Source organism: Gopherus flavomarginatus, chromosome 1, assembly GCF_025201925.1.
Source record: "Gopherus flavomarginatus isolate rGopFla2 chromosome 1, rGopFla2.mat.asm, whole genome shotgun sequence".
Taxonomy (NCBI): Eukaryota; Metazoa; Chordata; order Testudines; family Testudinidae; genus Gopherus; species Gopherus flavomarginatus.
Genome location: NC_066617.1, coordinates 216,459,906 through 216,485,602, shown reverse-complemented (window position 1 = coordinate 216,485,602; position 25,697 = coordinate 216,459,906). Strand labels below are relative to the sequence as shown.

The 25,697-nt window shown below is 43.4% G+C and overlaps 1 protein-coding gene across 2 annotated transcripts; it reads right to left on the bottom strand.

Annotated features, from left to right (window-relative positions):
* Nucleotides 1-1,914: 1,914 nt before the first annotated feature.
* LOC127042996 (zona pellucida sperm-binding protein 4-like) lies at nucleotides 1,915-24,664 on the bottom strand. 2 transcript variants are annotated; one of them, XM_050936643.1, is made up of 13 exons: nucleotides 24,557-24,664; nucleotides 17,021-17,157; nucleotides 8,189-8,310; nucleotides 8,007-8,106; nucleotides 6,531-6,686; nucleotides 5,893-6,080; nucleotides 5,592-5,689; nucleotides 5,033-5,163; nucleotides 4,350-4,539; nucleotides 4,123-4,270; nucleotides 3,136-3,214; nucleotides 2,628-2,744; nucleotides 1,915-2,057 (listed from the first exon to the last, which is right to left on the bottom strand). In XM_050936643.1, exons 4-13 carry the CDS (start codon nucleotides 8,089-8,091, stop codon nucleotides 1,915-1,917), a joined length of 1,335 nt encoding a protein of 444 aa, XP_050792600.1. In that variant the 5' UTR covers nucleotides 8,092-8,106; nucleotides 8,189-8,310; nucleotides 17,021-17,157; nucleotides 24,557-24,664. The 2 variants fall into 2 exon arrangements, with proteins under 2 accessions (XP_050792600.1, XP_050792601.1); XM_050936644.1 differs by lacking the exons at nucleotides 17,021-17,157; nucleotides 24,557-24,664 and adding an exon at nucleotides 8,706-9,050.
* Between the last annotated feature and the right edge of the window lie 1,033 nt (nucleotides 24,665-25,697).

The window sequence follows — 25,697 nt, the reverse complement described above, 5'->3', positions numbered from 1 at the left end:
CTCCTCATTTATTTAAATAAACAAACTGATGATGCTCCCTCCAAATGGTTGCAGGTGCACAGCTGGACTTTCTTTACAATAGCTTCTCTAGGCTGAGCACTGCATCTGAGATCTCAAAGCACAAGTGTCTGATGCCTTCAGTGACCTGCCTGGTGATATGCTGGGTACAATGAAGCCATCCTCATTCATAGGAGGGACAAGCCCTAGTTTGTTACAGAGCCAGGGGAGTAGAGTGCAACAGAGAAGAGGAAAGAAGCTTGTTGGCAGAGACTAGGCTTGGCATGGTACAAGAACCAGCTGAGAGAGCATAAGGTACTTGGGGCAAGGGAAAGACTAAGGAGTATGTAGGGAATGGGGTATGTAAATAGGAAGCAGGATTGGCTAGGCAGGGACTCTGAGACCAAAAATCATTAGAAGGGGCTGGGGCACAAGCACCAATGTGCAGTAGAGCACATTTGCTTCCAGGAGGCTACAAGGGAGGTAGTTGCTCACTCTTACTCTGCTGTCAGGACGTAAGCATGAGACTAATGGCACATTATTTCCCCCTCATACAGTTCCAACTCTACTGCTGAATCATGGAGGTAGCACAGATGAGCAAGGACTTTTTTAAATTAATTCTAGGAACAATTAACACATACAAAAGCTAATTACCAATGTGCAAGAGCTAGGAAATGTACAGACAACTTTAATTCTTGAAAAAGTTATTTAGCCCTGTTGAGTAGATTCATTATACTACTGTTGAACTGGATATGTTCTCCCTTCCCCACACCCATTTGTCATGTCACCAGCCTCCCCAACATCAACTCTGATCCAGTAAAAACTATGTCTGGGGTTCAGTTAGCAGTTTCCTTAACAGGCAGTAGATTTGTGTGTAGTTTGTTCCTGTACTTAGCTTTGTAGTGTCCTCATACCAACAACACACTTGTCTACTAATGGAATGTCTGTTTTCACCTTTGCTTGGCCTGTTCTGTTAGACTGAAGAGTGAGCTTGATTCAAATGATCTTGCCTTAGTACAAATTCCACTGACCAGTCTGAGTGACCTTGTTCAAGCCCTCTCACAAGGGCCTGAGTGAGCATGACCAGAATGGCCTCCCTACTACATTAGAGTTCAGTGTAAAAGATGGAGATGTTTCATGCTCCAAGAGCCAAAACTCACAACATTGTAGAACTTAGCGTTTTACTAGTTGGGTGAAGCAGTTGCTTTGTAGCTGGGTGGTCATAGTGGAATATTCTTTCCTACAATTTTATGCACCACAGTGATCAGGTGTATCCAATGCCCCGCAAGGCAGTTGAGATGCTAGGGTAACAAGTTCCTTTCTTGGCAATGGTGTTTAATACTCTCTGCTATTATACCATCCCATCAGTGCACATACTAAGTGCTTTCAGAAAGCTAGGGCATCACAGGCACATGCTTTTGACCAGAGGCCAGCTTTATGAATGGCAGAGCCCAATTCAAATACCCTGCAGTGGTCCAGGGCTTTGGTGGCACTGAAGAACTCCCAGCTGCTGAAGCCCCAGAGTGGACCCTGACTGCCACTAGGTGAGGTTAAAAAAAAAAATGAATAAGATTGTAACACCTAAAGCACAGAGCCCTCTTAGGTGCAGGACCCAATTCTGGGGGAATTGGCTTAAAGCCAGCCTTGCTTTTGACAGCAAGAGCTGGAAGGCATCAGTTCAAACCCAAGCTGAGCTGCAGTAAACAATTGCCACAAGATACCAACTATGATCAAACCAAGTCAGTCTATGCTAATGTTAGAGAGTAGCAATGGCACAGGTAGGGGGAAAAAAAATGAGTGAAAGTTTCCATAAACTGCTTATCCTTCCTACCACCTCTCAAGCTTGCTTTCTGGACCTTAGGAGGCTCCAGGGATGGTCAGTGAAGAACAAGAGAGCATAGGTCTTCATTGCTTTTTTTATTGAGAGATACTAGTTTTACAAGCTGCATTTCTCCATCTCCACCATGCAGCAGCCAGGAGTGACATGAACAGAGCCCCCAGAAGAAGTGTTCCACTGGCCCAGGCTAGCATCCAGGATGATTTAGTGTTCAGAGGCAAGCCTGCCAGAAGAGAAGCCTGTTACTAGATATGCTCCCAACCTGCTCTGCTTAGGGTGGGGTACAAATCATGTGATCAGATATGACCTCTTGTCCCCCAGCTTCTTACTCTCAAAAGACTCCCACCCTCAGCTGCTAGGAGAAATGTTGCTTCACTGATGCAACAGCTGCCATTTCAGATCTGACCAGAATACCATTATTGGCTCTATCCTATGGGTGAGTCACAGTGCCAGAGTTTTTGCCCTGGTTCAGTGTCCATGTCCAGAGGCCACAAGTGTGGTGAAGGTCCCCTTGAGTTGACCTGTGTCCTACTGGATAACTCAGAATAATCAGGGTTGGAAGGGACCTCCAGAGGTCATCTAGTCCAACCCCCTTCTCAAAGCAGGACCAATCCCCAGACAGATTTTTGCCCCAGATCCCTAAATGGCCCCCTCAAGGATTGAGCTCACAAACCTGGGTTTAGCAGGTCAGTGCTCAAGCCACTGAGCTATCCCTCCCCCAATCTCTTATGGATTGCCTCTGGATTTAGATCTGGGTCTAAAACCTGCCCTACACCATGACTCAGGCACTTACCCAATCTGTCCATAGCAGCTTCTTTCTTTGGCCTGTCCTGGAGGAGAATTACAGGTCCCCTGCTGGTGATGTGGGAAAGGCCATCCTGAAGGTGCTGCTCTGTGCTCCTTCTGCCCCCTGTAAGGCAAGCAAGAGGTTAGCTGCAAAACCCACCATACTCTCACACCAAAGTTTTCCTGTCAGGAGGGAATCCAAAGTTGCCTACTCGTCTTCATATCATAGCTAGGGCAATGCATTGCCCAGGGATTGAGTACACCTTGTCCTATTTGGAAGCCAAATTCTTTCATAGATCAGCTCTTGTCATCCAGAGCCACTGACAAGGGACGTGAGAACGAAGTTACTCAGTAACTCGGGGGTTTGTACCCAGACAAGACTGCTTCACAACAGGAACAGGTGAAATGAAGAAACTCCTACTTCCTCAGAACAGGTTTAGAGAAACCTCATGCCTGCCAGGCACTGTTATCCCATCCTACAGTGAGAAGGGAGGCAGAAAAGCTAGGATACTCACTGGCTGCAGCAGGGCAGGTGGTGGTGCAGGATGCTAGCAGGGAGGGCTGGCACACTGAGGCACTGCAGTGTAGGTACACCTAGGAGAGGTGAGGCAGTTAGGGCCCTGCTGCCCCAAAGCCCCTTCTAAACTGCAAGCTCCATACAGGTTTAGTGACTGCCTTTGCATCCTTGTGTTACAATACCCTTAACTTCAGGGTATGAGAACATGCTCAAGTTGAGGAAGCCCTCTTCACAACCAAGTGCCTTGGTGGTCACCCTCCCATTCAGGGTCACCCTCCCATTCAGGGGAGGTGGCAACACCCTGAGGCTCTGGAGTTGCTCTCCCACCCTAGAGAGACTTGCTCGAGCATTCTCATCCTGCATGGATAAGGTAGTCCTGAATTCATTCAGTGGAAGGGAGACAGTCTATAAGAGACCAAACACTGGGAGTTGCAAGCTGTAGAACAGCAGCACAAACAGGATCACCACAAGTAGAGCTGGCTAGGAGTCCCTCCCCCTCAGGATGTTGTTCTCCCCCGCACCACAATACAGATTAAGACTAACCTGAAGTGTTAGTCATGCATCAGTTCAACTATAACTCCATTTTCCTATGGGGATGGATTGCCTCATGGAAGTTGTTGTTTGATGCCCCCCAGACTGAGCTCAGCTCCATGCTTGTATAGCACCTCCCCTTTGACCTCATGGCTTGGTGTCACATGGTTCTCCCTTGGAACACTGTGCCTGATATCTTAGATCAGAGCTACAGCCCTGTGCATCAAGAGTGGTTCTCCCCCTGCCCAATCTCCCAGCTAGGAGTCTGTCCTAGTGGGAAACCTTTCCTAGGAAGGTCAGATAGCCAGGTTAAACTGTCAGCAGCTAGAGAAGAACCAGTCTCCCATACATGTAGCAATGGTTGTAGAGCCCTTGACCCTCCCTGATGCAAGAGACAGGAGGGGAAGTCAACACCCTGGATATGAAAGGGTCACATATTAATTAGAAGTCATACTGGGCCTGTAAATGTCTGTTGGGAAGCAGAGTCCACAAAGGTGAAGGTGCGGATGATGAAGCGCTGGTAGTGAGATGGGAACTGCAGCCCTGTGGCAGCTCCCACAGGCACCAGCTGGGTTTGGTAGTTGTCTCCTGTGTATGGGCACCTAGGAATGAGGAAAGTAGTACTTAGAAGGTGTCCTACACTCCCCAGCCTAGTGTGATCCTACACCCCCAGTCACTCACCCATCCACTAAGATTGGCCACTGTGGCTGCTGCTGAGGATTGGTACTGGGAGTGGTCCAGCACTGGTGGAGAACCAGAACCAGGTTTGGGTCAGTTCTCTGCAGGATCTGGATCTCCACGTAGATGGGGTCACGCAGGACCTTCACCACAGGGTAGTCTCTGTCTGCATAGTAGGATCCATAACCCTGCTCTAGAATAAGCCAGATGGACAGAAGTCACTCCGAGTAATTAGAGAAGCTTAGTCCAACATGTGTTGCCTGCAGCCAGAGGCCGAACTTCTCCTTCCTACCCCTGCCACTGAGAAGGGTTTCCACTACTTTAATTCTGGGAGAGAAAAAAACCAACACGAACCCTAGAGGACTGGCAACCCTAATTCTGGGTTATAATTTGAGATTAATTAGCAGAGCTGCCTTTTCTTACTAGGCAGAGGAAAGAAAGCTTCTCTAGATAGCCAGAAGCAATTTAAAACTGAATTAATCTGCATGATTGGCATGGGGTTATGGCTGTAACTGGGTTGTTAGTTCAATGACAGTCTCATCTCCCACCCTCAGCTCCCCAGGCCCACTCCACACTGCATTTAGCCTCCCCTCCTATTAAGGTAAGAGCTCAGGCATAGACCAAAATCCTGCACCAAGTAGTAAGAATGAATGAGACTGTCCAGGAGCTGAAGAAGAGTTAGCTACCTGTGGCAATGCGCAACTCCAGTGTGAGGGGGCCAGGCTGGGACACAGCAGGGGGTGGTGGTAGGGTGAAGACTTGGATGCTCAGAGGAAGGAAGTTACCACTGGCAGAGTAGGTACAGCGGACATGCAGCCTGGTGAGGGGAGAGAAGCCATCAAGTCTGACAGCTAGTCAGGACCAGCCAGTCACTGGGGTCATTTAGTTTGCAGAGTGTAGATAGGCACTGGTCAGACTGTTTGGGTCAACAAACTCACTCTTTAATCTTGGAGGGAGAGGTCATGGAAGCTGTCAGGAACCCCTCCCACCCAGAAGGGAAGGCTGCAACTGCTCAGTATTAAAGTCACCTCCTTGAGCCTCAGAAGGAGACAGGCTATGAAATGAGCTAGGAGAATCCAGGATACCTGGGGAGTCAGTCTGCAGCTCCTGGTAATTGCAACATAAGGGTTTGCTGGAGGAGTATCTGGTCTTGAACTTGACATTACTATAATGATCTGAACAGGGCTACTTGAGAAGTAGCTCTACAGATGCAGAGGGGTGATTAGAGTGAGCCTCTGAGGTTACCTGAAGGTGCTGTCCCGGGTGATTGATCCCGGACTCCAGGTTCTCACATCCTGGTCTGCCACCAGTTCATTTTCATACACACCCATGGCCCCTTCCATCTGCAATGGAAGATCAGGCAGTGACCCCCTCTGCTCTGCCCCTTTCATACTCAGGTTTGAGATACATTAGAACCCAGAGAATTTCCTAGTAGAATTTGGTATGGGATCAGTCTTAGGAAGGGACCTGCCAGTGCACCTGGTTCTGACTCACATAACTCTGCAGTTAGTCAAGTGACCCTCATCTTGGCCTCCCCAACCTTTACCTGAAAAGTGGTGCCACAGGCAGAGAGTGGAAACTGGAACAGGACAAAAGCATTGTTCTTCACCACAGGGACACAGCCAGCACTGCTCCCACTGACCAGATGCACTGAGTCCAGGATCAGGGGTGGTAGAGTCACATCCCGAGAAATCACAATGGAGAACTGGCCATCTGGAGTGCACTGTGCTGTCACTGGAAGTGACCAAGTGACAGGTCAGATAAGGCTGGGGAAGTCTCTCCCATCTCAGGGAGAGAGAGTCTTAGAACAGTGTTATTAGAAGCCAATAGCTTGGCCTATATCTGACCAGAAGCCCACTAAGGTCCACTATACCCCTCCAGGGGACCTTTGCTCAAAGGTACATTGACAATGAATTCTGTCTTGGCCACTGCAGCTCCAACAGGGAATGTGGTGTGGATCCTGGACCATAAGTCTGGTTTATTACTATATATGGCAAAAAGTAAACTCTTCATTCTTAAGATGGGGGAATGTCAGTCTAATATCAGGCTTAAAAACTAACTAGCACAGCACAAGTTATGTCACAAGCTCTATTCAGCCTTCCATGCTAGGCTGGCCAGCCACTCCATGCCCCCCTCCCCAATGATTAGTCAGCTGTATTGGCTATTCATGTGCCAAAAACTCACCTGTGTTGCCATAATAACAAGGCTTCAACCCATCAGTGAGATCATAGCAGCAGCCTTGTTCTTCGCAGTCTGCCTGTGTGATAGGCAGAGGCATGCATGACAGTCTATCCTGGCTCTGGATGGCAGCACAGACACTGGGGCTTGGAACATCCAAGGCTGAAAGAGACAGCTGGAAATTCACAAGGAGATCAGAGCAAGAGGGAAAAAAATGGGTGGGGCAAGATGAGTCACTGAGCATATGCCCTCCAGCTGGGGCTAGGAGACTTGAGGGTTGCATTCTGGACAAATTTACAGAGGCTCTGTTGAGTTACTCAGAGGTAGCATGGTCCAGGGTGTTGAACATCAGGCTAGAAGGGAGGCAGCCCCCATCCCCAAATTCTAATCCTAGCTCTGTCATAGATTTGTTGTGTAGCCTTGGGCAAGGTTCTCCCTGACAGTCTCCTCATCTGTGAAGTGGTAATAATGCTTAAAGTGGTCTACTTCAGAGGGATGTGTGAGAATTCCTTTTACATAACACTTCAAACTAGTGAAAATGCATCTGTCCTACATAAAGCCTACCCACACCACTGCATCCAGCTCAAAAATACTTTGAGAGGCTTGAGTCCAAGACCCAGTCTGCATAATTCTGGACTCAGATCATTACACTTGTGTATGTTAACACAATGTTATGAGTTCTTTATAAAGAAGACACTGATAAATTTGAGTTGGGGGGAGGGGAGAGAAAAGACAGGTACTTGGAGGCTCTTCTACAGCCTAGAATATGGATTCTCAGACTGATGCTCAAGAGCTGCAAGTGGCTCTTTGTTAATTAAGATCAGTCTTTTAGTATCACTTGTTGCAATCAGGATGCTTGTACTAGGTTATTAAACAACTGTAGTTGGTAAAATCAGGCTGGACATACATACCCCCTTAAATTCAGCCACAGCTGTCTAGAGCAGAGCTCTAGTAAATACTTTCAACCCCCCTGGACTTTATACCATGAGGGAGGAGGGAAGAAGGGAGGAGAAAGAAGATAAGCAGCTCCAGGAAATACTAAGAATTTAAGGCAAGTAAATGAAACAATGAATTCACACTATCAGGGCTCTTTTGGGTAATGCTGATTGCTAGTTTGGCTTCTGAACCCCTGAGGAGTGAGTATAACTGGCCTAGAACAATCCCTAGTCCATGACTGGGGTCTCTAGGTGCCAATACAAATATGATTAAGTCCAGGCTGAGAAGTGCAGCCAGAGACTGGATGGGAATGCACCCTAGCAAAGGAGGATAAGCAAAAAACTATGAGGAGGATTGTGTGTCTCTCTCTCACTGGCCCCATAATTGCTACCTTGCCATAAGGAGGAGAGAAGGAAAACAGATGGGCCTTCTCTGTGTAGGTCTCCCTTACTGTAACTGGAGGAGAACAGCCATCTTTAGACATAGCATTCACTCACCAGTAGTCAAACAGCCAAGGGTGTTTCACATCAGACACTAGACCCTTACCTGGCTGGGCAGTGTGGCATCTGAGCACCTTTTCATGGAAGTGCCTGTGCCCATCTGCATCTGTCCCTTCAACCCCAATCACCATCAGGTAATTGCCATTCTGTGGAAGAGAAAGCCACCAGAGTCAGGACTGTTAGAGCAGCATTACCAGAACCCTATGCATGCACTTCAATGTCACTCACCCATTCATAGATGTAACAGCCATCATAGGCAGCATCAACTTTCCTGGAGCCATCTGGAGTCTGAGACACCCAAACCCCACAGGTAGAGTCATTCTGCAGAGTGTGAGACCGCCCAAAAGTATCTAGGGAACCCCAGGAGGCAAGAACAAGGTGGTCAGTATACAGTACAGAGGAAGGGAGTAAAGGAGTTATTTAACTAGCTACTAATAGCTCTGCAACCCCTCCCCTTTAACTGCCTATAGGAGATAGCATCTTGGAAGAGGATTGAGGTAGAAGAGTAGCATACAGGCACCTAACCCTCAGAGGCTATACCCCACCAGTAGCACTGTTGTAAGCATGAACTCAATTCATATAAGCAGTTACTCAGTTGCACTAGGGATGAGCTAGCTATTAGACAAAGCTTTGCTATCAGGCCAGAGGAGCCAGAGGCAGAAATTCACTTCTGTTCCTTCTCAGTGAAGCCACAGCCTGGTAAGTGAAGACACTACCAGGTTCTTCCAGCCTTACCCTCACTTACCCCAAACAGTCAGTTCATGGGACACCCTTCCATCCTTGCTTAGAGGTAGAATGAACTGCAGGCTTTTCTGGCCACACACCAAAACACTAGAGTCCTCTAAAATACTATCCCAAGTTCCCAAAGCCAAGGGACAATACAACACACACATAAGCACAGCTCCCAAAGAGCACCCATTCTGCCCTACATCAGCCATACTGATTTCCTAGTAGCAACCTATAAAGCACTTATGTGTAACCTGGCACCTTTATACCCCAGAGGCAGCTATGATTGGGCAGAGCCCAGGTGAAAATTCCCCCTGTAACAGCTGAAACTAGTCTAGCCCCTTCCCTGAGTTCTATTAACACCCTCCCAGAGCCAGCAGCTGGGGGGAATCCTTTCCTCCTGCAGGCTTAACTTGTGGGGGTGGGATTGAACTGACTGGCACCTCTCAGGAGAAAGCAGGAGATATAGCTGTGTTCATGCCCTTTTACTTATGAGTTTATTTTATTATTTTCTATTAGAACCCTAGGGAGGCTTTGAACCATTCTCCCTTCTTGGAGTATGTTTCCTCCTGTTCCAACCTGTGTTGCTGAGCCTTGCCTTGCTGTGGAATCAGCCCACCCCTGCTCTGTGATTGGAGCAGCCCACACTGCTAAGCCTTCTGCCAGGCCAGCGCTGGACTTCATTCTCCAGGCCTGTCATGAGCATCAAGTTCCCCACAGAGCATGAAGTCTCCTCTGCGACAGATACAATTAGTCATTGCTTGGTTCACACCACGGGCTAGCAGCTGCTGGAACATGACTAGATTACGTGGGCAAGAGGGATAGCTCAGTGGTTTGCGCATTGGCCTGCTAAACCCAGGGTTATAAGCTCAATCCTTGAGGAGGCCATTTAGGGATCTGGGGCAAAAAAACAAAACAAACAACAGTGGGAGAGGGGCCTTGCTATGAGCAGCGGTTTGGTGTAAATGATTGCATAAGGTCTCTTCCAACCCTGATATTCTATGCTGTACATATGTGCAGCTGGAAAAGTGAGAAGGAAAGGTCTGATCTGCCATTGCCCAAGTTGCTAAATCATAACAGAAGCATCTTACATCCACTAGCATACCTGGTTACAGGAGAATGATGCCTAGAGAGCCCAGTTCCAGCAGGAACTGGCTTTAGTTACTGTTTGCCTTATAACCTTCCACCCCAGGGGATCCCCTGGACTACCAGAGTCTATTAGGTTTATAGTGACATTAAGCTCACTTCTACCTCCTTTAAGCAAACATGGAACCCTCAAACTCCCTGTGGCCATATGGTGTGAGGGAGGGGTCACATGGAATATGTGATGGGTCTAGAACTCTTGTGTTTCTAATGTTCATTTAAAAATATTTTGTAAGCAGAGTCAGGATGAGCGCTAACTTGACATCTGGTGGTGAATTGTAGAGAGTGTGGAAAGAATTTCAAGAATTGCATTGGCATCCACCCGCCCCACTTAGCATAACCCCACAGCAGCTTGGGATGGTGATTTTAACAGCTCTGGGATCCCCATTTTCTTTGTTATTGGGGCAGGAAAAAAAAAAGTTTGTCACCCTGATTGTGTGAATGGGGAGCTGTGGGACTGCTTTGTGACAGAAATGACTCAACCTCAGTTGGGTGGTACTTGCTAAACATGGGACATGGGTTCCAAAACCCCATGAATGGAGAGAGGTTGGTGTGTGTACTTGATGGTATGAGCCCCTTTGAGGGCCTGGAACACCAATTGCACATCCTTCTCTCTCTAATGTTAAAGAGTAGAGCTAATTTTTGATTCTATTAGGAGTCTATCTACAGACTGCTAAGCTGAATTCATGTTAGGCTAATGGTACACCAGCACCAGGGCTCCCCTACTAAGAACTGAAAGAGCTGAATTGAGATCATGGAGTGCTATGTTAACTAGTGGGGGAGCCTGAAGACTATTGTTAAGCGGCTGGCAGAGCAGAGCAGTTTGCAGCATGTTGGAGCTGGAGTGAAGTGGTTTGCAGGGACAGCTGGAGGAGTGGCACAGCTGGTGTGGTGGAGCTGGTTGTGGTGAAGGCTGCAGCAGAACTCCATGGAGAGGTGGAGCAGTTGGCCCTGGCCCATGTAAGGTGCCCCTTAACACCCTGTGTGGACTTCCCCCCACTTTCCACCCAGGCTGGGGTGGGGGGTAACACTCTGCAGATAAACTCTTGAATTCTGAGGTGGCACTGACCAGAGACTATTGGGTTGTTGGACTTTGGGGTGATTGGACTTAAGACCCTAAGGGGAAAACATTGCCAAACATACCTGGGGGTGGGTTTTATTTTTTGTTTGTTTGTTTATGGTTTGTGTTATAATCCTGTTTGTGGTGTTTCTCCAGTGGGATGCCGCATTGTTTCCTTCCTTTATTAAAAAGATTTTGCTACACTCAGACTCCGTGCTTGCGAAAGGGGAAGTATTGCCTCCTAAGCCACGTCCAGACTAGGGTATTAAAATCGATTTTAGATACGCAACTTCAGCTACGTGAATAACGTAGCTGAAGTCGAATTTCTAAAATCGAGGTACTCACCCGTCCAGACGGCGCGACATCAATGTCCGCGGCTCTCCGTGTCGATTTCGGAACTCCGTTCGGGTTGATGGAGTTCCGGAACCGATGTAAGCGCGCTCGGGGATCTAGACTAGACGCGATATATCGATCCCCGAGCAATCGATTTTAACCCGCCGATGCCGCGGGTTAGTCTGGACGTGGGCCTAGAGGCGCCCAGGGGGGTGTGGTATGTAAGTGTCCCAGGTCACTGGGTGGGGGCTCGAGCCGGTTATGCATGGTGTTATTGAAACGGAACCCCTGGATACTGAACCCGGCCCTTGTTGCTGCCAATTCAGAGGGGCAGAAGGGTTACATTTAAAAACAGAAATGTCATCATGTGAGAGCATACTGATCCCCACCATTGGTCACTAGCAGTATTGGGATCCACAGCACAATCATCTACCACTGGAGCAACTGAAATCTCTAAGTGGCATTTAGGTGCTTAAATCCCTTTGTGGATCTAGCCCAGATAGATTCAGGTCAAAAGTATCCACCGATTAAGTGCCCATGTTGAGATGATTTTTCAGAGTACTTAGCATTCTATAGCACTTAAGATATCCAAGCCCAGCTCCCATTGACTTCATTAGCAACTGTGAGTGCCCAGAAGTTCAGCAAATCAAAACCCAGTGCCTCAAATCAGGCACCCAGTAAAATGAGAAACACAGTTAGTGAGCACCTATGAAAATTCTGGTTTCAGTGATTTGCCCAGCATCACACAGGAACTCTGTGATACAGGCAGTGATAGATTCTAATTCTGCAGTGGAGCATTCCACTCTCTGAACCTTTCTGTTTCTGCTATCCCCTTCTTCCTTTTCCTCTACACACCTTCTAACTTCTGCACTAAATGAAGCAGGCATCCTACACACAACAGTCTCCTTCAGTACTCAGCCATGTTCATCCCTAGAGCAGGTCCATCCTGTGCACTGAATGAGGCAGGGGTTCTGGGGAACAAAATAGTATGTGATTGTGTAATTAAGGACAGCATCATAATTCACATGTAGAAGATCTGCAAATGAAGGTTGCACAGGCAACCTTAATTTGGGCATTTCCCAGTCTGAGTGCTTGATTTTACAGCCTTAATAATGTTCTGTTACTGAAATTTGTGTGTGTGTGTGTGTGTAATACATTGTACAATTATATTTTCATTTCGTCTGGGTTATTTTATTTTGTTTTTTTAAAAAGGGTAATGTTATCATGTGTTACCATATTGCCATCTAGTGGTGAAAGTCCATAGGAAACAGTTACAGATTCCTGATTGACAAGATCTTTCTTCAGCCAATATCTGACATTTTATACAGACATGAGCTGGGACACTAAGAGTCAAAATGTTGCCCTTTTGAAGAAGAAAGTGAGTAAGAGAAAATCATTGCAGTATACAAGACCTACCTAAATTTGATTAATTTATACTAGATATTGGCCTTTAAGTAATCAACATTTCTCAGTTCAGAGCTGGGTGTGGTAAGAGTTTGCAGATCTGCAGATTTGAAACACATGATGAATATTCAGTAAAATAATAGCCAAAACTAGGCCCAGACCTAATCATTTTTTTCTTGCAATCTTCTTACTTCTACCGTCCCAATACAGAACAGCTTTTAAGCCAGTTCATTGTGTGGACTCACAATGATCTGGCTAGCTAGGAATAATGATTAGAGGCATAAAACTTCATGTAATGGAATTGACAAACCAATGCTTAATCTGAAATATAATTCTTCAATAGATTGATTAGACTACACAACATCCCCAAATGTCAAAACAACAAATAGACCAAATATCATGTAACTCCTGTCCTGGACTCTCCATTCAGTTATGATCATACTCAGCAAACTGGGTTCCAGAAAGAAGCAGTACATTATTTTGTGGCATATAGTATACAAGTGAAGTGCATGCCACAACTGAAGATAACATGCCACGAATGAGAAAACTGTCACTCATGCCTTTCTCTGTACTGTGAACAATGTCACCTATCCCAGGGTGCTGCAATTGCCTCTCCTTCTGCTGTGTGTTATCTCCATTCTGCACTGTTCTCACACACATACTGTTCTGAAACAGTTCAATACAATAGCCAGCTTTCTAAACTTTACTGTTAACATCCAGTAATTCGTATTAGTTCCTAAGTGTGTTAAATTACACAGGGATAAAATAGTTACATGGTGAATATTATGAAATATTAAAGGGACACTGTCACCTTGACATTTAAAAACCAGTACTTTCAGGTATTACATCTGCTTTTGAGAACCCCCTGCCAAATCTGGGGGGTTTAAAATTGCATTTTCTTATCTACCTATGATACTTATTTGGCCCATGTAACCAAAGTTTCTGAGCACTTCTCCATCTCTTATGCATTTAGCTTCACAGCTCCCTACCCTGTGAGATAGGAAAGTACTATTATCCCCCTTTCCCAGATGGGGAATTGAAGTGCAGAGAGACTAAGTAATTTGCCCAAAGCCACTCAGGAAGTCTCTGGCAGAGCAGGGAATTGAAACTGGTATCCTGCATCCCAAGCAAGCATCATTACAACTAAGGCATATTTTATAATAGGTTTTTCTCTCCCCATTTCTGTGTGAAAGACCCATCCAAACAGTGGGAACTGCCTATTTAGGGAAAACAGTAAAATTGACTATATACGAAGTGCTGTTAGATCCACAAATGGAATAAAGATAATTTTTGTTCTTAATGATTTTAGTTGCAGAAGTTTTCAGCTTTACAGGTTGTCCATCCATTTAGATGTTCTTTTATTTCTGAAAGATTTTACATGTAATGAAAAAACATAATGGGGAATACCACTAGTATTTGCCTATTGATACGTCCTTATATGTAGCTCTCATTCCACCTTAAAGAGTTGAGAGAGGATTTTACAATCAGTTGCAAATTCATCTTGTTCACAGAGTAATGTGCAGAGAGCTTCTTTGGGACCCTGATTCCGCAAAGCACTTAGAACCTGATCCACAAGGCACTGAAGCCAGTAGAAAGACTCTTCCTGACTTCAATGGGATCAGGCACTTAAAACATGCTTATCTTTAAACATGTTTAAATCTAATCCCAGACAGCAACACACTTAAGCATGTGCTTAAACCCTCTTGAAGTCAGATTTCAAAGTTAACTGTTTTGTTGAATTGGGCTTGTGATGTACAACACCACCTTTGAGTGAAGCCATGTCCCTTTTGGGGAACTGCTGTTCCAGATATGAAAACTATGTGGACCTAATGATGCATACTTTGCCTAGGAGATTGGCAGTATTAGAGCAGATTGTGTTTTCGGTGTAGAGTTCCTGCAGCAGAGTCCCTTTGCATAGCTTTTCAACTGTTGAAAGCTGCTCAGCGGTTTTCAGTGTTTCTCTTAGGGTATGTCTCCACGTCAAGCTGGAAGTGTCATTTTAGCTCCAGGAGATATACCCATGCTAGCTCTGATAGAACTAACACACTAAAAACAGAAGTGTAGCTGCGGCAGTACAAGCACTGGGAGGCACTAGCCCCTGAGTAGCTATGTAGTCTCAGACAGTACTTCTTCCACTCATGCTGCCACAGATACATTTAATTTTACTGAACTAGGCAAATCAGATTTAATGCAGGTATGTCTTCTTGAGCTGGGAATAACACCCCCATCTTGAAGTGTAGACACACCCACAGTCACAGTAGAGCTGGATAAGCAGGTAGTGTGCAGATGAGATGGCCTAAGTGTAAACTAAATGCAATAAGTTAGCACATGGGTATCGCTATCCTGTAGAACCTCACTAATTTGCCCTAGTGAATAGGAGACCCATTGCAAATGACCTAATTTTTCAAATTAGTGTGTGAACAAAGACAATAAAAAAGTATAATGCATCACAACATTTACATTGTTCACTCCTTTTGCAAACTGAAGCATAGTTCTGCTAAGATCACAGGGATGTACCCTTGCCCACATAATGGAACTGGGGCCAGGAAATAATCTCTTACCAAGTCTCCTATGTGTCACATCCTTATTACAGTGTGGTGTAAAGATTCTATTGGTACTAGTTTGGGATGGCCTGCATTATTATAATGTGGCCACCCCCAATTCCTGTCCACAAACCACTATACAGTATCACACCATTATGTATTCTGTATATCACATATTTTACTGAAAAACTATTTCACAAAAGTTTTACAGAGTTTATTAAAATGTGCTTGGGGACTATATATATATAATCTTTCCACTTGCAAGCCTAGTGCCTTATTTATTGTAAGTCCAACTATATAGGGCTCAGAGGGGGAGGAAAACTATAGCTAATACATATCAAATACCTCTAACGTGTCCTAAAATACCTTTTCTATCCATCAGAACATACACATTAAAATTGCTTATGTTTAAAGTCCAATATCTCAGCACCAACAAGGGCTAGAAGCAAGTACAGTTTATCTTATCCTTTCCAACAGTATTTTACCCCTGAAGTGTACTGTACTGAACCTCACACTGGGCACGGTTTCAGGACTGCATACTGTATTTTAGGACTGGGTAATGTTAGGAAATAGAAATTCCACATTTGAGGCGGGTTGAGGTAGAGAGTAAAAGCTGCATGGCCAGTTGATTTTTTTTTAATGGCAGCTGTTTAAGCCAATCAGAGGTTTGGAATGTTAGAAGTAGTCCAGCAGAGATGGATTACTGTGCAGAATGCAAGTGAGGTAGTCAAAATGTGTATGCTGAATGCAATTTATAATATGGCTATCAGCACCATCGGTGTGCAAGTGTATAGACAGATTGATAAAGATATATATTTATTTCTATATCTATAGATATAGACATCTAAATCTATCTATCCATCTATATATGTAATGCAAGGGATGTACTATTAACATTTTAAACAAACATTTACATTTTAAATTCCTTAAAGTGGCCATAGTTTCCCAATGCGTTTCTAACTAAGAGAAAACAGAAATATAGTCAAGATTCAGCTTTGCATTTTATGTTTTGCCTTTTATAATGCTGTTTGATTTGATCATTTTGACAGTTTTCCCCATACAATGCAGAATTCTCCATCTGGCAGAAATATTAACTTGTCTCCTTGAACAGAATACAAAAACTGTGATGGCTGGTTTTATGCCTACAAGCAGAAAAACTCCTGTGTTGTTCTCCCCAGATGTGATGAGCACACTGTCTAGAGGAATTACCCTGGAGTGGTCTAAATAGCAATAGAAAATATGACAATTGTTATTGGCCCTGTTTCTTATGTTTATCTTTTGCTAAAGACCCAAACGGCAATTTGTTGTTTGTCGTTGTTCAGAATACCAGAAACTGAAAAGCTCTCTCTTTCTAAAATTATATCTGTATGTAATATAAATATAAAATTACATCTATATGTATTATACATATATATATAACAACCATACATATAATTTTATTTATTTATAGTGTTACCTATGCATCTTTTAAAATAAACTTTTTTAATTTTTGATGTCCCTATAAGTATAGCACATCACTTACCATAGTGTTTATTTCATTACTCACTCAAGGAGAGGGGAAGGTTCAAAGGGAAAAATTCAGTGACTCCTGAACAAGTCTTTATCATAGATTGTCTTTATCTTAGATTATTATATGTAATAGTAATATTTCACTCTTATAAAACACTTTCCATGTCTAGATGACAAAGCTCTTTACTATACCTAGTTGAAAAATGGTAAGATCTTTTGCAAACATCTTCAAAATTTTTCACAGCGTGATTCTGACCAGCTCTTCTCTTTACGGACGAGATAAATACTCTCATCCCCATTTAACAGTGGGAAACTGTTTCAAAAAGAGGTAAAGTGACTTACCTGAAGTCACACAGTGGATCACTGGCTGAGCTGAGAACAGAATCTCATTCTTTTGATTTATAGTTTAGTGCCTTATTCACTGAACCATGGTACCTCCTGTTCCAGAAGCAGAGCCTGGACAGGGACCAGGCATTGTGCTAGGGGCCATACAAACATAGAACAAAAAGATGGTCCTTCAGCATACAAGTTTGTTGGCCCCCTTCAGAGAACTCTAATAGATTAGTAAGACAAGCCTTCCCTTTACAGAAACCATGTTGACTTTTGCCTACCAATTTATGTTCTTCTACGTGTCTGACAATTTTATTCTTTACTATTGTTTCAACTAATTTGCTCGGTACTGACGTTAGACTTACCGGTCTGTAATTGCCGGGATCACCTCTAGAGCCATTTTTAAATATTGGCGTTACATTAGGTATCTTCCAGTCATTGGGTACAGAAGCTGATTTAAAGGACAGGTTACAAACCATAGTTATTAGTTCTGCAATTTCACATTTGAGTTCGTTCAAAACTCTTGGGTGAATGTCATCCGGTCCCGGTGACTTGTTAGTGTTAAGTTTATCAATTAATTCCAAAACCTCCCCTAGTGACACCTCAATCTGTGACAATACCTCAGATTTGTCACCTACAAAAGCTGGCTCAGGTTTGGGAATCTCCCTAACATCCTCCACTGTGAAGACTGAAAGCAAAGAATTCATTTAGTTTCTCTGCAATGATTTTATCGTCTTTAAGTGCTCCTTTTGTATTTCGATCGTTCAAGGAGCCCCACTGGTTGTTTAGCAGGCTTCCTGCTTCTGATGTACTTAAAAAACATTTTATTACCTTTTGAGTTTTTGGCTAGCTTTTCTTCAAACTCCTTTTTGGCTTTTCTTATTACATTTTTACAATTAATTTGGCAGTGTTTATGCTCCTTTCTATTTACCTCACTAGGATTTGACTTCCACTTTTTAAAAGATGCCTTTTTATCTCTCACTGCTTCTTTTACAGGGTTGCTAAGCGACAGTGACTCTTTTTTAGTTCTTTTACTGTGTTTTTTAATTTGGGGTATACATTTAAGTTGGGCCTCAATTATGGTGTCTTTGAAAAGTGTCCATGCAGCTTGCAGGGATTTCACTCTAGTCACTGTAGCTTTTAATTTCTGTTTTTTTGCATAGTTCCCCTTTCTGAAATTAAGTGCCACAGTATTTGGGCTGTTGAGGTGTTCTTCCCACCACAGGAATGATAAAAGTTAATATATTATGGTCACTATTTCCAAGCAGTCCTGTTATAGTTACCTCTTAGACCAGATCCTGCGCTCCACTCAGGACTAAATCAAGAATTGCCTCTCCCCTTGTGGATTCCTGTGCCAGTTGTTCCAAGAAGCAGTCATTTAAAGTATTGAGAAATTTTGTCTCTGCATTTCATCCTGAGGTGACATGTCAATATGAGGATAATTGAAATCCCCCACTATTATTGAGTTCTTAATGTTGATAGCCTCTCTAATCTCCCTTAGCATTTCATCGTCACTATCACTGTCCTGGTCAAGTGGTCGATAATAGATCCCTAATGTTATATTCTTATTAGAGCATGAAATTGCTATCCATAGAGATTCTATGGGACATGTGGATTCACTTAAGATTTTTACTTCATTTGATTCTACATTTTCTTTCACATATAGTGCCATGCCCCCACTTCCACACCACCTGTTCTGTCCTTCCGATATATTTTGTACCCAGAATGATTGTGTCCCATTGATTGTCCTCACTCCATCAGATTTCTGTGATGCTATTATATCAATATCCTCCTTTAACAAGAGGCACTCATCATATTATTTAGACTTCTAACATTTGTGTACAAGCACTTTAAAAACTTGCCACTGTTTATTTGTCTGCCCTTTTCTGAGGCGTCGGATTCTTTTTTATGTGAATGTTTCTTGTCTGATCTGGCCCCTACTTTATCCTCTTCCATCCTCTCCTCCTAACTAAAACCTAGAGAATCTCTATCAATAGACTCTCCTCTAAGAGAAGTCCTCTGTCTGATCCACATGCTCCTCTGCAGCAAGTGGCTTTCCCCCATCTCTTAGTTTAAAAACTGCTCTGCAACCTTTTTAATGTTAAGTGCCACCAGTCTAGTTCCACTTTGGTTTAGGTGGAGCCCATCTCTCCTGTATAGGCTCCCCCATCCCAAAAGTTTCCCCAGTTCCTAATAAATCTAAACCCCTCATCTCTACACCATCATCTCATCCATGCACTGAGACTCTGAAGCTCGGCCTGCCTACCTGGCCCCGTGCGTGGAACTGAAAGCATTTCTGAGAATGCCACCATAGAGGTCCTGGATTTCAGTCTCTTCCCTAGCAGCCTAAATTTGGCCTCCAAGATGTCTTTCCTACCCTTCCCTATGTCATTGGTACCTGAATGTACCACAATCGGCTCCTCCCCAGCACTACACATAAGTCTGTCTAGATGCCTCGAGAGATCTGCAACCTTCGCACCAGGCAGGCAAGTCACCATACGGTTCTCCCGGTCATCACAAGCTATCTATGTTTCTAATGATCGAATCTCACATCATTAACACCTGCCTTTTCCTAATGACTGGAGTTCCCTCCCCCAGAGAGGTAACCACAGCACACGGTCAAAACAAACAAACAAACACAAGCTCAGGACACAGCAAGTAACCCCCAAACACAGACACAAACACCAGACAGCCACTTACCCCAAGGGTCCCGTATTTGCTCCTCTTTCACCTGGAGAACTCCCTTCCGAAACTCCCAGTTAGTAGCCCTGGGCGCAAAGCTCCCTGATTGCTTGCTTACAGCTTTATAAAGCCCAAGTAAAATCCCTTTATTACTCTTTGCAGTGACCTTTGGACTTAACTATCTTGAACCACCTGCAAACATTGCCACCTCACTGCTTACCCCTTTTTCCAAATCATTTGTGAATAAGTTGAACAGCACTGGTTCCCTTATAGATCCATGGGGAACCATGCTATTAACTCTCTCTGCTGTGAAAACTGACCACTTATTCCCTCACACCAAATTTAATTACATTATGGTTCAGCTATAGTCACCTATTGGACAAGATCCTGTGGGCTACCTAGGACTAAATCAAGAATTGCCTCTCACTTCATGGGTTTCCATTTACTCCCTTACACCAATATGGATCTACAGACAGATAGATCAATTTCAGAGCATTTGATCATAAATCAGTTTTGCACGTAGATGTATTCTCTCATAATTACACTCTGATAGTGAGTGCCTCTCAATGAGATGGAGTCAGAGCCAATATTTTAGGGACCTGTCCAATACTAAGGATTAAAGTACTCTATCCTCAGAGACAGAGGCTAGATCTTCTTCAGATGAAGAACTATAGACAGATTTCATCTTGGCTTAACCAGATGTCTTGTGCCTACTGGACGAACATCTGGGGAAATGTAACCTCCATGAGTTGGCTGCCCTTGTCTTTGCTGGTCTCCTGGCAAGGGCTGCAATCAGTCAGCATACTCAGTCTGAGGGAGAAACCACCTTTTTTTTTTCATACGAGCACATAGAGGAGTATTTTTGAGGAAATTCCTCCATGAGAGGTTATGAGTGGGAGACTTACCCAGCTGTGACCTTTTAAAGAGGCTTTATGCAGCAGTTTGACCAGCCTTAGGTCATCCCTCAGCAAGAGGCATCAAGCCTAGGGAGCCTACAGGTTAGGCTTCCACAGATTCATCTTTGAAGCAACTGCCATCCTTGACCTCTACTCTAGAAACTGAACAGTGAAACTTGCATTTTGAGCATCTCTATTTTCAGTCTGAACAAATGGGGTTTGACTAGCAGCAGCTCCAGGCACCAGCACGTGCCTGGGACGGCAAGCTGAGGGAGGGGTGGCGGGGAGGAAGGCTGCTGGTCCCTGCAAGGGTGACAGTCAGGCAGCCTTTGGCAGCGCACCTGCAGGAGGTCCGCCGGTCCTGCGGATTCGGCGGCAATTCACTGGTGGGTAAGCCGAAGCCACGGGACTGGCGGATATCCCGCAGGCAAGCCACCGAAGGCTGCCTGACTGCTGTGCTTGGAGCGGCAAAAAAGCTGGAGCTGCCTCTGGATTTGACACTGGGCGGAAAGAACCTTTCATAGTGATGAGGATGGGGATCCCAGGGGACACTTCCAAACTTTTTCCTTGGAATGTCAAGCATCTCTGGAACCTAACAAGACAGAACAGTGACTGGCTCTGAAGAGAGACCAATGGGGAACCACTTTGCAGTTAAACTCTGTCAGATTAGTCCATCTGTCTGCAAATCAAGAGGATGAGAACGGAACCCATAAATCTATACTGATGTAAGAAAAAGTAAGGATTAGTTCACTGGGGAATGACCACATCAAGTCCAGTAGTATTCTGATGCTCACTTAGTAATGTGTCACTGTAGGTTGCCATATACTTAGCCAATGCATAAAGTTTTCCTGTATAAACAAGCCCTTAATAATAATAATAAAAAAGACATTTCCTACACTAGTGACTGCTGGCTAAGCTGTCACAAAGGAAAAATTTTAGAGGGGAAAACTCAAGTGAAACATCAGAGATAAAAATAGTAACTACTTCAGATATCGATTCCAGATGCTGTATTTTGAAATTCCTCTAAAACGTAATACCAAAGAAAATGTTACAGTTTAAATTCTGATGCCAGGCTGACATCAAAAGTCATTTAATAATAGATGCACTTAAGCAAATTTAGAATTGACAGCCTACGTTCCTTTTTGGAATAATCGGTAAAAAGAGAGATGTCTCTAAGGGCTGGTCCACACTACGGGGGGAAATCGATCTTAGATACGCAACTTCAGCTACGTGAATAATGTAGCTGAAGTCGAATATCTAAGATCGGATTACTCACCCGTCCTCACCGCGCGAGATTGATGTTCGCGGCTCTCCCTGTCGATTCCGCAACTCCGTTGGGGTTGATGGAGTTCCGGAATCGATATAAGCACCCTCGGGGATCGATATATCGCATCTAGATGAGACACGATATATCGATCCCCGAGCAATCGATTTTAACCCGCCGGGATACGGCGGGTAGTCTGGATGTAGCCTAAAACAAGAATGAATTTTCATGCTTAACCATTAGCAATAGGCAGTGAATCAGAGTGACAGGATTCACTTTTTGTTCCATCTTGTTAGCTTGTGTTGGAGCCCAGCAGAGAGCTGCAGGTTAATTACAGCCATCTCACTGGGCTACATGTGGCTCATTGGGCTTCATCTTGAATATAAGAACAGTGGAAAGAGAGAGGGGGGAAGCTATAGTCTAGGACAGACAGGTCCTCAGAGAAAGAGCCGTAGGAGCAGCTGAGTCTGGGGAGAAGGCTTAATTTAGGGGAAGGACCAGCTTAGAGAGGAGGTTTAGGCTGGGGTTTCATGTAGTATCATTTTGAAACTACCTTTTTGCTAGTGAAGCCAGATCCCAGGGGGACTTCTTGACTTATGAGTATGTAGCTTTTGTTTGCAAAAAAATACTTATGAGCAAATTAATCCACATACTACAGAAATGCTACTTTTTTGTCCAACTAAAAATCTCCAGAGATTAAAAGCAGCTTTACTTTAAAACCACAATCAGCTTTTATTTTCAAATTTAAAGTAAATATCAGAGGACATGGACTCATATTTTCACAATGATGTGTGTTATGTGAGAATTTAAATTATTCAGTTTATGTCATCACCAAAAAATCTTTTAACAATGAGAATGAGTACAAGTAATACACAAGAACAACAGTGGGGCAGGGGAGAGAATTATGTCAGGGCAGTTGATTAATCGCAGTTAACTCACGCTATTGACTCAAAAAGTTAATTGCAATAAAAAATTAATCACACTTTTAACTGCGCTGTTAAACAATAGAATACCAATTGAAATTTATTAAATATTTTGCATGTTTATCTACATTTTCATATATATTGTATTCTGTGTTGTAACTGAAATTAATGTGTATATTATTTTTTATTATAAATATTTGCACTGTAAAAATGATTAACAAAAGAAATAGTATTTTTCAGTTCACCTCATACAAGTATTGTAGTGCAATCTCTTTATCATGAAAGTGCAACTTACTAATGTAGATTTTTTTTGTCACATAACGGCACTCCAAACCAAAACAATTTAAAACTTCAAAGCCTACAAGTCCACTCAGTCCTACTTCTTGTTCAGCCAATAGCTAAGACACAAGTTTGTTTACATTTACAGGAGATAATGCTGCCCTCTTCCTATTTACAATGTCACCAGAAAGTGGGAACAGACAGTTGCATGGCACTTTTGTAGCCCACATTGCAAGGTATTTACGTGTCAGATATGCTAAATATTCGTATGCCCTTTCGTGCTTCAGCCAACATTCCAGAGGACATGCTTCCATGCTGATGATGCTTGTTAAAAAAATGTGTTAATTAAATTTGTTATTGATCTCTTTGGGGGAGAACCATATATTTCATGCGATAGCAGTCTTAGATGATGACCCAGCACATGTTGTTCATTTTAAGAACAGTTTCACTGTAGATCTGACAAAACGCAAAGAAGGTACCAATGTGAGATTTCTAAAGATAGCTACAGCACTCGAGCCAAGGTTAAAAAATCTGAAGTGCCTTCCAAAATCTCAGAGGGCTGAGGTGTGGAGTATGCTTTCAGAAGTCTTAAAAGAGCAACACTCTGATGTGGAAATTACAGAACCTAAACCACCAAAAAAGAAAATCAACCTTCTGCTGGTGGCATCTGACTCAGATAATGAAAATGAACATGCGTTGGTCTGCATTGCTTTGGATTGTTATCGAACAGAACCCATCATCAGCATGGACACATGTCCTCTGGAATGGTGATGAATTTTTAGCGCATCTGGCAGGTAAATATCTTGTTACACCAGTTACAACAGTGCAATGTGAATGTATCTTTTAGAAATATATCCAATTTTGATTTAAAAATCACAAGTGATAGAGAATCCACCACAACTCATGGTAAATTGTTCCTGTGGCTAATTATCCTCACTGTCAAAAATTTACACTTTATTTCCAGTTTGAATTTGTCCAGCTTCAACTTCCAGCCAGATCATATTATGCCTTTCTCTGCTGGACTGAAGAGTTGATTATTAAACATTTTTCTGGATGTAGTTACTTACAGACTGTAATCAAGTTACCCCTCAATTTTCTCGTTAAACTAAATAAATTGAGCACTTTGAGTCTGTCATTCTAAGGCATGTTTTCAAATCCTTTAATCATTCTTGTGGCTCTTGTCTGAACCCTCTCCAATTTATCAACAACTTTTTCAAACCGGGGACACCAGAACTGGACATGGTATTCCAGCGCCCATGGCATCAGCGCTAAATGAAGAGATAAAATAACCTGCTATCAAGATTCTCCCGTTTATACAGCCAAGGTTGCATTAGACATTTGGACACAACATTGCACTAGGAGTTCAGTGTTCAACTGATTATTCAGCAGGACCCCCTTCCAGGATAGACAGCCCCATCCTGCAAGTATGGCCTATGTTCTTTGTTCCTAGACATACACAATTTCATTTAGCTGTATAAATACATGAAAGGATGGGGTGCCTTACCAAGTGTGAGGTCAGTCAATCTGTTTCTTCACTTCACCAGGTGGGTATTGTAGTTTTAAGAATGCTTGATAGATATTCTGTAGGGACAAATAAATCTTGAAAAGGTGAAGCAAGTACACTCAAAAGTCTCACAAACCAGAAGGCAATTAAAAAAAAACCCTACATATTTTATTTTTTTAAAAAGAACTCATGCTATTTAAGCCAATCTCATGATTTTTTAATACTTGAGGTTGGCAATACTGAGACTATTTATATTTAGGAATTGCAGTAAGTACATATAAACAAAAGTCTAGTAAAGCTAAAAGCAGCATGAACCATGTACTATCAGAATAATATAATTTCTGTTTTCAGAAATGACATTCAGAATGAGTGTCTTTATTAGTTTATATTAGTATGTGATTGATGTCACCTTTTGGTGTCATCACACTTACCAAAAATGAATCTAAAAGAGATGACCTACTACAAGATGTACTCTGATTTGTATGTTATTAGTTGATATTTAAATTATGAAAATCTCCATGAATTTTGGAGAATGAATAAACCTTAAAAAACTTAGTGAGATTTAAAACAAAATCTTGTTGGTATTAAATGTTTGAAGCCAAATAACCTTGGCATTGTCCTTTCCTGATAGGATATTTTTTTAAAAAGACACTGGGCCTGATTCTGCTTCACCATACCTTCTATATTCATCTCTTCAGCCAGCAGAAATTATGTTAGAAAAACCTGCATTGATTAACATAGCTTTGATCACCAAAAACTTAGGTTACATACTCTGAACCCCATAAAAGACTTGCAGAACGCAGCAAATGACAACATGACAGCATCTGAGGCAGCCTTGCTACCAGTGCCAGGAATGAAACCCTTAGAGCAGTGGTGCCAATTCACTTAATATGTGAAAGTCCCTGCTCTGGGTGCTTCTGCAGGTCCCATGGCAGGAGGGAAGGGAGATACCATCCAGTCTGTAGTTTCCCCAGAACATATGTGTGTGTGGGGGGGGGGGGCTCTCCCCTCCACGGTTCTGGGTCCAAGAGTGGTGAGGGCTGGGGTGGCCCCAGCTGGACTCCACTTTACACCGTCTTTCTAATGCAACAGTCTTTCCTTTGGCTGCTTCTGCAGCTGCTCTTATCTCAGGCCTCGTCTA

Bases quoted from the DNA above. Each gene is read 5' to 3' on its own strand.
- LOC127042996 (XM_050936644.1), bottom strand. From the start codon at position 8,898: ATGGCTGATGTAGGGCAGAATGGGTGCTCTTTGGGAGCTGTGCTTATG. The intron at 4,271-4,349 runs GTGAGTGACTGG...CCTCATTCCTAG, and splicing joins TGGCCAATCTTAGTGGATGG to GTGCCCATACACAGGAGACA. The intron at 2,058-2,627 runs GTAAGTGCCTGA...CTCTTCTGGCAG, and splicing joins AGCTGCTATGGACAGATTGG to GCTTGCCTCTGAACACTAAA.